The sequence below is a fragment of the Gopherus flavomarginatus genome, chromosome 2, assembly GCF_025201925.1.
Source record: "Gopherus flavomarginatus isolate rGopFla2 chromosome 2, rGopFla2.mat.asm, whole genome shotgun sequence".
Taxonomy (NCBI): Eukaryota; Metazoa; Chordata; order Testudines; family Testudinidae; genus Gopherus; species Gopherus flavomarginatus.
The window spans coordinates 135,289,242-135,303,867 of NC_066618.1; the positions used below are offsets into that span (position 1 = coordinate 135,289,242).

General features: G+C 39.0%; 1 protein-coding gene across 2 annotated transcripts in view; it reads left to right on the forward strand.

The window, feature by feature from the left end:
* Positions 1 to 30: 30 nt before the first annotated feature.
* CCT5 (chaperonin containing TCP1 subunit 5) overlaps positions 31 to 14,626 on the forward strand; it is a 101,787-nt gene continuing 87,191 nt past the window's right edge. The window contains exons 1-11 of one of the 2 annotated variants that reach the window (XM_050937481.1): positions 31 to 148; positions 3,124 to 3,184; positions 3,282 to 3,446; positions 3,953 to 4,151; positions 6,314 to 6,506; positions 6,734 to 6,883; positions 7,217 to 7,336; positions 7,813 to 7,998; positions 9,023 to 9,160; positions 10,063 to 10,243; positions 12,509 to 12,632. In XM_050937481.1, the coding sequence (XP_050793438.1) occupies positions 44 to 148; positions 3,124 to 3,184; positions 3,282 to 3,446; positions 3,953 to 4,151; positions 6,314 to 6,506; positions 6,734 to 6,883; positions 7,217 to 7,336; positions 7,813 to 7,998; positions 9,023 to 9,160; positions 10,063 to 10,243; positions 12,509 to 12,632 (1,622 nt within the window). In that variant the 5' untranslated portion in view covers positions 31 to 43. Of the gene's footprint in view, positions 149 to 3,123; positions 3,185 to 3,281; positions 3,447 to 3,952; positions 4,152 to 6,313; positions 6,507 to 6,733; positions 6,884 to 7,216; positions 7,337 to 7,812; positions 7,999 to 9,022; positions 9,161 to 10,062; positions 10,244 to 12,508; positions 12,801 to 14,626 lie in introns of those variants that run through there. The other variant, XM_050937480.1, reaches the window with a different exon arrangement.

Below are 14,626 nucleotides of genomic sequence, written 5' to 3' on the forward strand. Positions count from 1 at the left end.
GCTCTGTCGGTTGGTGTCAGAGCGGCTCCGGCGCGGCGGGACCATGTCGGCGATGGGGACTCTCGCGTTCGATGAGTACGGGCGGCCCTTCCTGATCCTCAAGGACCAGGATCGCAAGAGCCGCCTCATGGGGCTGGAGGCGCTCAAGGTATTTGCGCATGCGCCACCGGGGAACCGCCGGCTCCCGGCGACGGCTCCATGTGTTTCCCCGCCCCCACCCCGGGGTCAGAGCGGCCCCACGCCCCGTGGTTGCTCGCTTGCTAATCCCCGTCCCGCTGTAGGGTCTGGAGCCGCCGGACCCTTGTGTGTCTCCGCCGGGCTTCGGCCCGGGCGAGTGCAGGAAAAGCCGTGACCGGTGCGCGGAGCTCCTAGCCTCGCCCCCATCGGGCCGCAGCGCCGCAGTCCGAGCGACGCCCTTGATGGCGCGCCCCGGGCCGCCCAGAGCTGCCTCGTGCGGACGGAGCGGGGCGGCTTTACCCGCCGGGCGCTTTGTTAAACGCCGCGGCCGGGCCCTGTGGTCCCTTAGTCACTAAACTCACATTAAGCTGCGGCTTCCCCGTAAATCTCTCACACACTGAACCAGGCTCTTCTCCCCCGGTGTTTCCTGTCTTAACCCCCCGCCCTGGTTATTGTCCCATCTCCCTTCCATCTTATAACCGCCTGGAGCACATTGTTCGCAGCCCGTGTCGTCCAGTCCAGGTATCTCTGCCTTGCACTCCACTGAAACCACTCAGAGCCTCTAATGATCTCACAGCTCAAACCAGGATGGTATCCTCATTCTCTTTGACCTGCCAGCCGCTTTTGATACAGTTAACCACACTCCTCCTCTTGAAATTTTGTTCTACCTTGGCTTCCTGGACTCTGTCTTCTCTTGGTTTTTCTTCTACCTCTCTAATTGCTCTTTCAGCATGTCCTTTGGAGGATGCTCTTCACACCCTCTCCCTTTCAGCCTTGGGGTGGGAGGGGTCCACCAGGCACTATACCTTTCTCTTTTCCCTTTACACCTTATCTCTGGGTAGTCTAGTTCATACACAAATACAATGTATGTTGACAACTCATCCCTGCAGCAAACCTGTCTCTTTCTGCTCAAGCTAAAATCTTGGTCCCTCTCTTTGACATTTCATGGCTATCTAGCTGTCAGCTCCAGGTGAATATGGGTATAACAGAGCTCCTAATCTACTCTCCCTGTTACTTCCTTTCTCAGTCACTGTGGATACCACCACCATCCTGCCTGTCATATCCTTAAACAGGGCATTGTCTTTGACTTGGACCTCTGTATTGGTCTTCATATCCAGGCGGTGTGTGAATCTTGCCAATTCTTTCTGACTGACATGGCTAAGATATGGCCTAACTACTCTTTCCACACAACTAAAATTCTTGTCCAGGCCCTTGTCATCTTGCATCTAGGTTACTGCAGCATTCTTTTCTCTGATTTGACAGATGCAGTTGTGCCCTGTTCATATCCATTCAGAATACTGTTGCAAAAAATTTCCTAACCTGTTGCTTTGACCTTATCAGTCCTCTCTTTGCTTCCCTCCAGTGGCTCCCCGTTCTCAGTCACTTCAAACATAATCTACTTGTTTTAATTTTCAAGGTGTTTCATGGTCATGCTACCTATTATCTGTCATAGGCTATTGAGCTGTCCATATTCACCTCCAATCAGCCCATGATGTCAGCCTCCATTGCCTACTTGTTACGTTTTTCAAAGTACTTTTGTCCTTTCTCTCATGCTGCCCCTCGTATTTGGGAAGAACTCCACATAAACATTTTCAAAGCTACCTCATTATCCTGCTGATCCTTCTTCCTAAGGGCTTTTTTCCATCGACCTAGTACTGAGGGTTAGGTCGGCATAATTGCATGTCTCGGGTGAAGTTTTCAGTGTAGACCAGTCCTTAGGTTTTCAGATTGGGCAGGGACTATATTATTTTGTTCCATGTTCAGACAATATATAGCACAATGAGGTCCTGGTCCATTATTAGAGCTCCTAAGCGCCTTGATAACACAAATAATAAATGTGTTGCATTTCAGTCATTCGCCTGTTGCAGCACTGAAGGAGACGAAAAGTATAATTTTAAAAATCCATGATGTTTGGTGTTTTGCACCTGCGGAGGTGGGATGCTCTTGTTGTATCCTAGTGGATAATCTGAGCAGTTTGGCTACACTAGTAATGCAATGGTATGTTGAAAGTCCCAACAGATTTTAAAGAGTGACTGAATGTCAACAATCCTTTATCTGGCAAAAGTCTGTCCCAGATGATCACTTTTGTATGAGAGAGTTAGTGTACGTCTACACTTCCGGGCAAATCGGTGGGTAGCGATCGATCTATCAGGGATCAATTTATCGCATGTAGTGTAGACATGATAAATCGATCTCCGATTGCTCTCCCGTGGACTGCTGAACTCCAGCAGTGTGAAAGGCGGAAGCAGAGTCGATGGCCATTGATCCAGCGCCACAGGGATGCAAAGTAAGTTTAGTTCGATCTAAGGTACGTCAACTTCAGCTATGCTGTTTTCCTAGCTGAAGTTGCGTATCTTAGATTGATTCTTGCCCCCCCACCCCCCCCAGTGTAGACCAGCCCTTAGAGTTCACAGGCAAAGGTCCAGCCCACTAGTCAGATGCCTTTAATGCATCTGCTAGCGGGAGGGCAGAAGGAGAAAAGTGTCAGTATATCAGTTATATATCAACACATGCAATTTGCCTGATCTGGGAATAATTATAATATAAATTTTCACATCTTTCTGCTTGAAATAGAGCAAAATCATCTGTAGCAGTTGTTTTGTGTCTCACCCCTACTTAATGCTGTGTTTTTTATTTTATATATAATATATAAAAAATAAAAAGGTGGGGGGGGGAGAAGCTATTATGCCTTTTTCATTGCCAGTGCAAGTTTTATTCATATTTGCACCAATGGAAAACATTGGAGATGGGAATTGCTACTGGCTAAGCGATGGCCCTGAAAATACTGATGCCTAATTTTCTCTGATACATAAATGTACCTGCAAATAGCTAGAATCAAAGGACTTTCTTTTTCACTATTTGTTTGCATAGTGTTACTAACAAAGCATTGTATTTTTAAGGATGTGTCATAATGACAGAATTTATGTTTGCATTGTTGTTTCATAGTCTCATATAATGGCAGCAAAGGCTGTGTCAAATACACTGAGAACATCACTGGGGCCCAATGGTAAGTATGAGAATGTAAGTTTAAACACTTTTTTTTTTTTTTGGTAAGGTTTCTTTGATTATTTATAACTTGTATACTTTTTGAACACCTATTTTAGGTCTTGATAAAATGATGGTGGACAAGGATGGTGAGGTGACTGTCACGAATGATGGCGCCACCATTCTGAGTATGATGGATGTGGATCATCAAATAGCTAAACTTATGGTAGAGTTGTCTAAATCGCAGGATGATGAGATTGGGGATGGAACTACAGGGGTTGTTGGTAAGAGACATTTCAAATCTGTTACCTTTGAAATCAGGTTATTTAAAGAGTTGGCCCTACATAAACAATTAGCATCTCAAACAAACCTAGTAGAGTAGCTAGCATTTTAATTCTCTTGCAGCTCCTGTATTGCGGGCTCTCTATCAGAATGATAGGGGACGAGGGTTGTTTGTTTTTGTTTTTAAAAGGGTAGGCTAAATTTGCAGGCAGTATTGACACTCCATCCCTGGTATTAAATGCATCCATGTATTTATTTTTTCACATATCTTAAATAGTTTTCTTCCAATTCCATCTTCACTCCTTAAGAAAAAGCAGTAATTGAGTAGTTTCCTCACTAAGATTGGTTAACAGCCGTTGATGAATTTTAGAAACTTGTGTCTGCTATAGTGTAAGCCTGCAAGGGTAAGTCTGTTAAACACACTTTCTGTGCTCTAACAACGTAAAATAACTTAGTAAATTGATGGAGGAAAGTAAATTCCTGCGGGGGGGTTTGTTTTGTTTTGTAGTTCTGGCTGGTGCATTATTGGAACAGGCTGAGCAGTTGTTAGATCGCGGTATTCACCCTATGAGAATAGCAGATGGTTATGAGCAGGCTGCACGCATTGCCATTGAGAATCTAGACAAAATCAGCGACAGTTTTCCAGTTGATCCACAGAACAGTGAACCTCTCATCCAGACTGCAAAGACAACTCTAGGTTCTAAAGTGTAAGTTTATACTGGAAAAACCTAACTAATGAAGTTTCATACTTGAAAGCATTTTTGGGAAGAATCATTGACAGTTGTTTAACTTTTTTAGCTGGAATATAAAATTTGTTACATTCCTCAATGAAATTTTTCCTTAAAGCTAAACATCACTTTTTATTTTTATTTGGGTGTAAGATTTTTACCTATGAAAGCTTATACCCAAATAAATCTGTTAGTCTTTAAGGTGCCACTGGACTCCTTTTGTTTTTGTGGATACAGACTAACATGGCTACCCCCTGATCCTCTTTATTTTTATTACCAGTTAATTTCTCTACTGTAACTCCCTGATGCAGCAAGTTTAGGAGGAGGCATTAGTAAGCCATTCTCTTTACACGTTTGATGACATGTGACAAGCAGCAGCATAGAGGAATTTCTATTGCAATCTGCCTAATTCCTTTTCTTTCTTTTTCCTCTTCCACGCTTCCTAACTTTCCTTTTTATATTTCTGTGTGGTTGTTTCCCCTCACTTTTTTAAAATATGAGAGTTTGCTTAAAGAAAAGATGACACTAGATGGATTTCACATGTGACAAATAGCTAATATTATTATAGCTTTATCTGCTGCCTTTACTTCTATTAAGAGCAGTGACAGAGCAGGTTATTTTTTTGGCTATAGTAAAATGGTATTTAGATAACTAATGAAATATGGCTCTTTAATTTGCCGGGATAGTGATTTAATGGCATAACATGGTTTTCCGCATTTGTCAGCAGATCAGCCCAAAGTGATGCATACATTTTAGGAGAGAGCCTCAGTCTTTTCAGGTTTGCAGTCCCTTCTTTGAAGTCCAAAGGTTTTCAGTACCTCCTTACATTTAATTTATATCAATGATGATAATAAGCCTATATAATTTGTATGTATGTTGAGAGGCTAACAGAAAATATTTAACCTTGAAAGGTAATGGGGGCAGGGAGGAGGGAGAGAGATGTCCTTTACTTTAGACTGTTAATGTTCGCGACCCCTCGATTGCCATTCATGACACACTAGTTAAGAAACACAGTATAGGGTAAGTATTGAACAAATCAATTGACCATTGACTGTTCTCAGTTCCCTTCTCAGGTGTGAGTTATCTTTTTCTGCTGGGCTGCTAGACACTTTAAAACAAAAGTTATTTTTCCTCCCTTGGTATCCTGCTGTTAATTGATTTATCTCGTTAGACTGACCTCACACTTGGTAAAGCAACCCCCATCCTTTCATGTATTTATATCTCCTCCTGTATTTTTCACTTCATGTTTCTGATGAAGTGGGTTCTAGCCCGTGAAAGCTTATGCCCAAATAAAATTGTTAGTCTCTAAGGTGCCATAAGGACTCTTCATTGTTTTATTTTTTTTAAAAACAAAAGTAATCCTGTTGTTCCTTCCTGTTGCTATTGGAACAAAGGAAAAGCTACTAGTGATGCTTGACTTAACTGTAAGTCTGACCAACGCTGTTTTGTTTGTTGTTAATGTAGGGCAGGTAGAACAATGGCACTAAAACAAAGTTTCAAAAAACACTTTTTTGGGTTTTTTTCAGTGAAGTCTGTGACATTTGCTGCTTGTCTTGTGTTAAAGAACATTTCAGGTCTCTCAGTATACTGTTCAAGTTAGTGTCATAGATGGAGACAACTCTCCCCTTCTTTGGGGCATATTAAAGTGGATATAGTCAAACCATTCTCTTTTAATCTTAAAGAATTCAAGCTAGAGTTTAACTGTTTTTGAGCAGCCAAAAATCTACATATAGTCCAACACCAGTTGTCTATACCATGCTCCGATATACCAAATATATGTAATCACATTAAAAGAGGTCCTTTCCCAGACGTACCTTGCATGTTTGGCATGCACACTATAGGTCCCTCATTTCTTATAACTCACTTGTAATCAGTTAAGTGTGAGAGCCCAAATCTGCCTCTTGGTAAGATATCCAAGAAGAGGTGTCCATCTTCACTACACAGGCAGACAAATTCAATTCTTTATCTCCTATTTTGTAGTTTAACTACCTTTTTCTCCTCTTCTCTTCTCCCATTTTCCTACAATGAACAAACATTCAAAGCTTAAATAACTATTGTTCTCTTTGGACAATTGTTATCTTGGGGAGGGGGGACGTTTTGAACAATCTTAACTAACTTCATTACATTTTGCTTAAATTTAGAATTAATCGTTGCAACAGACAGATGGCAGAAATCGCTGTAAATGCTGTACTGACAGTGGCTGATATGGAACGCAAAGATGTTGATTTTGAGCTAATCAAAGTACAAGGCAAAGTGGGAGGGAGACTGGAAGATACCCAGTTGGTCAAAGGAGTGATTGTGGATAAAGATTTCAGCCATCCACAGATGCCTAAAGTGAGTCAGTCTTTTCTAGTAGTGTTTTTTTATTTAAACCATCAAGGAACTTTTCTTTGTCCCTCCAACTGCTGTATCTGAATACCTCTCATGTACTCTAAAATAGAAGTTTCTCTTTCCTAGCTTTTAGAAAAAATAACTTTATTAGTATGGGGTGGCGGAAGGGCGAGAGTGCAGATATTATTGAGGTTAAAATAATTAAGATTAATCTTTATTTTAACATGTAGGAAGTTAAAGATGCTAAAATTGCAATTCTCACTTGTCCATTTGAGCCACCTAAGCCTAAAACCAAGCACAAGCTTGATGTAACATCTGTGGAAGATTACAAGGCACTGCAGAAATATGAAAAGGAGAAATTTGAAGAGATGGTGAAACAGGTTAGAGTTTTTGTAAACATATTTATCCCTGATGACTTTTCCGCAGTGTATACAAAGTGAAATATTTTGCTTTTCATGTATGATTTGACAAGTAGTCTCATTAGAAGCAGACCTGCTTGCATACATATACTTTTAAAAAATTACAACTGAATGACAAACTATTTAAAAAAAAATAGCTGTAATTAATTAACAGAGTGCAGTTTGAAATTCAGTTCCATGGTTAGTGTCTTTACGGGTCATCCTTTGTATCCACTGTATTTTGGTACTTGTGAGTTCAAATTAAACCCATTGTATTGCTTTTAACTTAGCAACATATATTGGAATTGTTTTCAGATTAAAGACACTGGTGCAAACCTAGCTATTTGCCAGTGGGGTTTTGATGATGAGGCAAATCACTTATTGCTTCAGAATGAGCTGCCTGCTGTTCGTTGGGTTGGTGGACCTGAAATAGAAGTAAGTAAACTTCTCTCCAACTTCATTTTGCGTCTGCCTTGACTGGCTGACAAAGGATTTAACGCATGATCGCTTCAGAAGCTCTGGCTTTCAGAAGGAGAGCAGCACAACTAATATACATGAGTCTAAATCACTGACTGTAAAATAGCACTTGTGAGAAGGGCCCACTATGAATGGGGCCATGATTCACAACTGAGTCCTCTGGACACTACCCCAGTACAAATAATAACTGACGGATGGAAGTTAAAATTGAGCTTAAAACATATGATGGGTAATAGGTGACCTAAGACTCCATGTTTAAAATCTCATTCCTTGCTTTGCAGAAGCAACTCATTCCCTGAAATACTTTGAAGGAGGGGAAGAATCCATTTCAGAGTCTAGTCCATAAGCTGGCGTTCTTCCACCTACGTCCCACAATTAAAAAAAAAAAACCCTTGAGAAAATTCTTTTCAAAATGACTGTTTTTTTACTTGTAGTTGATTGCTATTGCAACTGGAGGACGCATCGTTCCTCGTTTCTGCGAACTCACGTCTGAGAAACTAGGCTTCGCTGGCATCGTCAAGGAGATCTCATTTGGAACAACAAAAGATAAAATGCTTGTTATTGAGCAATGTCAGAATTCCAGAGCTGTGACCATCTTCATTAGAGGAGGAAATAAGATGGTGAGGTGCTCAATATGTAAATGATAGTTTGAACATGTCTTCTGCTAATTCCTGTCATTTTGCATAATCAGCAGGTGCATCCAAAAGAAGCCTCAGTTTTTTACTGTCGTATTTGAAGGGTGGCTAGAGGGAGTGAACAAGTTAGTAGTCCACTTGACTGGGACAGTCAACAGTGATTTGCTTGTTAAGAGTTGCGACTCGCTGTGCAAAGTACCGCTAAATTCACGTTGTTTGATGTTGAGTAAAACTGATGATCCTTTGTTATCATGCACTACGAGTAACTTTATTCTTGTGCCTAGTGCCTTTTACTTTTAAGGGACTGCTCGTGTGAATAAAATTATATTGAATAATTTGGAGGATCAGGTACGTAACAGTAGATATCTAATCTTCATCTGTAAGTCTTGGCTTGACCTTTAAATAAGAATGGTGTTTCCTGTACACAGAAATCAAATTTCAGAACTTTGCATTAAATCCATTGGTACCTAGTGTGTTGCTCTTATCCTGCTGGTACTTAAGTTCTATTTGGAGCCAAAAGCATAAGAAAGAGGGGAAAACTGAGAGGATACAAATAAAAGATTACAAAAATCTCTTTTAAAAAAAAAAAAAGAAAGAAAGAAAAGAAACTGCTTTTGAGGTTTAATTAGCTTTTTTTTAAAAAAAAAATCAAGATATTAAATGGACTTTCTGATGTATGAACCATAAATATTTTAGTGTAAAAAGCTTGTTTTTATCTTGGTAATACCCCAGGCTTGAGAAACAATTTGGTCATCCGAGTGAAGGATTGAAAATCTTTTAAAATGTGCATATGTAATTTCTAGGTATTGAAAAGCTGATTATTTCAAAATGTAAAGTTTCATGAAAACAATTAAAAAAATCTAGGTCATTACAACAATAGATTTCTATTCAGATATTTGGCTGCGTGGAGTTTCTGATTCTGTACTAGGAAACCTTGATGAAGTAAGATTTTTGGGATTCTCCTAACTTTGCATACTGTAACATAAGTTGTTATGTTCTAAAATTCAAGATTATTGAAGAAGCAAAACGATCTCTTCATGATGCCTTGTGTGTAATCCGGAACCTGGTTCGTGATAACCGCATTGTGTATGGAGGAGGGGCTGCTGAGATTTCTTGTGCTTTGGCAGTTAGTGAAACAGCAGATAAGGTAAAAACAAAAAAAAGGAAAAAAAATCTTTTTCATCATTCTCCTGCTCAACAAAAACATCAACCTTTTAGTGTCTGTAACTGAAAAACAAGTGTTATGTTAAGGAATTTCATGCTTTCACTTACGTACAGTGTCATGTAGTTTTAGTTTTTCACATAGTAATTGCTGCTGCTTCACCATAAAAAAGCGAAGTAGTAGAACAACAGCTGTTGTGCTTTTAAAAAAAAAAATGTCTGTTATGCTTTAGTAAACTACTTTGTGGTTAGTGATTAAATGATACTGTGACATTTTCTGTTGGGTTGCAAGCTGTCTTTCCAGACTGATGTACTGTTATCAGTGATATTCCTTTTGCAATACTGATTTGTCTTTTTGATAGATGAAGTAGTACAACTTAAATATATCAAAGTCATATCAGAATTCAAGTACAGATCTTAGGGTTTGGTTTTAAAAGGTTGTAACCTTAGCCAGGTCAAAATTTGCAGCTCCTGGAATGGAGACTGTGGTTGTAGATGGGGCATTCAGCGGCATATGACTCCATCCCTTACCCGTAGACCCTCATTTCAGTGATGATAAGATTGCAGTCACTCCCACCATTTCATGCCAGGACTTTTACTGCACTGTAGCAGGATCCATGTGGTGAGTTATTGAGCGGCCAGCTGATGCATTGTAGATTGACACAGTGAAATGGCTTGCCATGTAAACAAGCAGTTTGTCCATATGACTGATGTAGGCTGTATTATGCATCTAAGTATGTTGGCACCACATATAAACATCCTGTTGGGTAGGATGGGTAATGTTTTTAAGGAACACTTGCATCTATAGTATATGGATAAATTCTTTCACTATTTCAGTGTGGTAACCTGGTTTTGCCAACAGTCTAATATAAGCCTGTAATCTCTTAGTGCCCCTCTTTGGAACAATATGCTATGAGGGCTTTTGCTGATGCCCTAGAAGTCATTCCCATGGCACTTTCTGAAAACAGTGGAATGAATCCCATACAGACTATGACTGAAGTGCGAGCTAGACAAGTGAAAGAAAACAATCCTGCTCTTGGGATCGATTGTTTGCGCAAAGGAACAAATGGTAAGAAATCCTTATTATGCTATGACTATTGTGGAAAGGAGCTAAATGGAAGGAATTTCTCAACAAATGTAAAAAGCCATAATAGACTTGGAAAAATTTCCTATGAAGAATTTAACTTTGTTGGGTTACTGTGTATAATGAAGTTCTTACTTGCAGCTACTTATTGGACTAATGTGACTCCTAAAATTTTCTGGTAATTTTTGTAATGAGTTAAAAACACCTGTTGTATCTAATAGAAAACGATGGCTCTAACTTTTTCTTCATTCTTTTCTCTTAAAACACTTGTGTAGAAATTATTGTCCTCACTCTAAGACAATAGTGTTATTTATCCCATCAAATGTCCACTTCAAGTTACTAGAACAAAGTTAAGAATTTTATAATCTGAACAGTGGATCTCAGAATTGTTTTGGTACAGAACATTATAAGAATAGTGATTTTTTTTTTTTCAGAACAGTATTTATAGTTTTAAAAAAAAAAATTTAAGTGGTGGTATGAAAAAAAATCATCAAGGCTAGGTCTAAGCTATGAGCTAGGGACGGGATTCCCCTGCTCGTGTACGCATGCTTGTGGCAGCTTTGATGAGAGCTAGCAGTAGCATAAATAGCAGTGTAGCTTAGGCAGCTGCAATGGAGACAAAATCAAGCTATTGGGAGTACAAACCTGCCTGAAACTGGTACTTATGTACCATCCTGGCTCAGCCACGCCTCTGTTGCCACTACCTATGTGACCGCATCTTCACTACAACATTGTTTCACCCACGCTGTTTTCCTACTTAAGACATCTTTTTCAGAAAAGAAAGTAGTAACTCGAACAAGTGAGTTTAAGGCACAGTGGGAAGTTTGTCATAATATGGTATTGGCATGTTTATCCATACAAAATATACTGTGTAATTTTCTTTATGCCTAGTTGACTTCCTTGTGATGAAAATACTTAAGCTTCTACATGAAGGACTGTTGTCACTGTGCCTTATGGTAGTCTAACACTGGCACATGGAAGCTACATGTATTCTTTTCTATGAAGTTAAAAATCATGCTAGAGGGGAAAGAGATGGGAATATTGAGGGAGTGGAATGTTAGAAAAGAGAATCTGGATCCTTTTATTTAAGATCACTGTGAAAGCTCTAAAAGTTACTCACTTTGTAAATAAATGTATAGCTTGAGGAGATTTTTAAAAACATCAGCAGTCCCCTTTTGACCCTCAAGGTTGAAAGCAGTAATCAAAATACGTTCTAGGGGATCACACAGTAAATTACTTAATTTAATCCAAGAAATGTAAGAGTATTATATGAGATGGAATCAATAAAAAGTAAAAATGTTTGAGCAACATGTTTTGAATCAGATGCCTTCAGGGGCCATAAGTTCTTTATTGCTCTGCTGAGCATTTTCGTTGTTTGTTTTAATTTAACCCCAAATAATTATTTGCAATATTTGCTAAACTCACTTGTATGTGAGGTCACCCATGACGTGAAAAATCAAGGCTGCAACAAACAGGTGAGTGTCAAATGTATGTTTGTCCTCCAAATTTGGGTACTATTAACAGATTTTCTGAATGAGCTCCTATCTGGGATTGATTTTTGGATTTTCTGGGTGGTTGACTTTATTTTGAAGAATGCTTATCTACCAAACATCATCTATTGCAACATGAATTTCTGAATTCAAGCTCTTGAAACATCAATTACTCACTTAGTATTTCTTCATATTTGGAATAAAAACCTTAATTTTATACCACATGAGCAAAACATTTGGGCATAAGTAGGATAAGTTCAGATGAGGATTTGATTTGGAACTGTCTTTACTTTTGTAAGTATCATGTTCCCTTCACTGTTTTACTTCTGTGCCTTATTATCATGATAAATGTAATGCGTTGCCCTAGTGGATATAAAGAAGCTTTTAAAAAAAAAAATACTGTGCTCCAAGTTGGGAACTTTCATCTCAGAACAATTTTGAGACTGAAGTCTCTTTTCAGGAAATGTCTCAGCTGTACTATGAGCACTTGACTGGCCAAACAAAGTGTACAATGTCAGAGAAATAAGTCAGCTGCTTGTACCGGCTTGTTTTTCTTCACTATACCTCACTATGATCTCTAAACAGCTGAAAGGGAATAATATGCGTGTAGAATAAAATTCTGCATTTTGGTAGAAGAGCGTGATTGTAGAGTTTTAAATCTGAAATGTGATTTGCTCTCTGCAGGCTCTTTTAATGTGTCTCTAATTTGGTGGGTTTTGACTTTTGGGGAGATGTCTAATTATTTCCCTTCTTTTGACAGATATGAAGAAACAACATGTCATAGAAACCTTAATTGGTAAAAAGCAACAGATTGCTCTGGCTACTCAGATGGTTAGAATGATTCTAAAGATTGATGATATTCGTAGGCCAGGAGAATCTGAAGAGTGAAGGCTGAAAGACAAGGAATAAAATCTAATGGAGCCACTGCAGTAAGAAAAATCAGTGGGATCTCAACAGTTCATCTTCAGCTATTTATTTCTTGACAACTTTTTTCTTTTTGTTTTAGAAAGTGTAACTGCTAGTTGTTTAAGACAATAAAGTACCATTTAGCAGTTGTGGCTTCAAGAGTTGTTTGAGGCACCATTATATGTTCTTACTTGTTTCCTAGCAAATATTCACATCCTTTTATATTGACGTATGTCAAGAAAGATAGCTCAGATGTTCTATTGTTCAAATTAGCAAAGAATCCTGTGGCACCTTATAGACTAACAGACATTTTGGAGCATGAGCTTTCGTGGGTGAATACATGCATCTGAAGAAGTGGGTATTCACCCACGAAAGCTCATGCTCCAAAACATCTGTTAGTCTATAAGGTGCCACAGGATTCTTTGCTGCTTTTACAGATCCAGACTAACACGGCTACCCCTCTGATATTGTTCAAATTGTTTATGACCCTTCATCCAGTGTCCTGCAGGAGACTCGTTCTGTTGCGTGTAGGCAGAATCTCTTATCATTGCATGTCCAATGGTCTGGATTCTCTAGCTCTTCAGTGCGACAGACTGGAAATTCTGTGTCAATTTACGTAAACTGTTTAAAAATGGAGTCTTGTAGGGTATTAAGTATGCAAATGAACAATCCAGTATTCTTCACGTGATAATTTTGATTTTACACTGTCCCATCCTCCCTAATTTTCAGTTTGTTGCAGAATTTTGTGTTAGTCGTAGCTGCATTTTAGAAATGTAGAAAGTCCAGTCCTTTCATTTTCCTCTAAAATTGGACTACTTAATTTGTTCTTGTCTTTATTTTGGCTCAGTTTCAGCAAATCACTTAAATCTGCGCTTAACTTTAGGAACTCAGACTACTTGTGCTGAAAATTATGTATGTTAAAGTGCTTTGCTGAATAAAACTACTTATATGCTCAGTGCTTTGCTGAATTAGGGGGTCTTTATAGCCAGTCTGTTTTAAAGCTTCCATTTCCCTTATGTGAGCATTTATTTTTTATTGTTGTCTAAACTAGTAGTTTTAGCTGCTTTTATTTAACAGTATTTCATTTTAAAATGAAAACATGTGATCATCTTAATGATTAGTGCTACTCCCTATTGTTGCCACTTGGGGACAGCTACACAGGGATAAAAGACCCACAGCATGGCCATGGTTGGCCCGGGTTAGCTGACTTGGGCTTCGGGGCTAAAAGTTGTGTAAATGGTTGAGCTCAGTCTGGAGTCAGCTCTGGGACCCTCCACCCTCACAGGGTCCCAAAGCTCAAGCTTCAGTGTGGGCCCAAATATCTGCATAGCAGTTTTTCAGCCTGAGTCTGTCAGCTGACCATGGGTTTTTATACCTGTGTAGACAAACCCTTGAATGCTGACACATGATGAAAGATGACCTCACAGAAGAAACTAAAGCCTATCATGGTAAAACTCAATGGAGACCCAAGGGCAGTGTTTTACTGCAATTTAAGAAGGAAAGTTTAAATTCTTTCACTTGGGAAACTTAAACCATAAAAAAAAAGCTACTTTCCTAATAATTAAACATGTCATCCATTTCTAATAAATGAAGTAAAACTGAACTTCAACGTCCATGTGCTGCAACTGCATGGAGGAGCTGTCTACTATAGAAAGTGACATACTGAAGAATAATTTACATTATTTTTCAGTAATGGCTATTTATAGTGTAAACATTGAGAGGTGAGGATTCTGAGCAATTTCAAAAATAAATTATCAATCATGCCAACAGCTCCAGTGTTGTTTTCCAGAAATATTGTAGCTGTCATTTCAAGATACACTTGTTTCAGAAGCGTTCCAGTACTACATAGTATATTGAGAATGGTACAATAAAATTGCTCAGAAGACCTTAAATGAGAAATGGCTGGCAAGTTACTATTCCCCTGTAAGTTATTTGTGTGTGAAATCTCAAAGGATACAAGCTAATAGTTAAA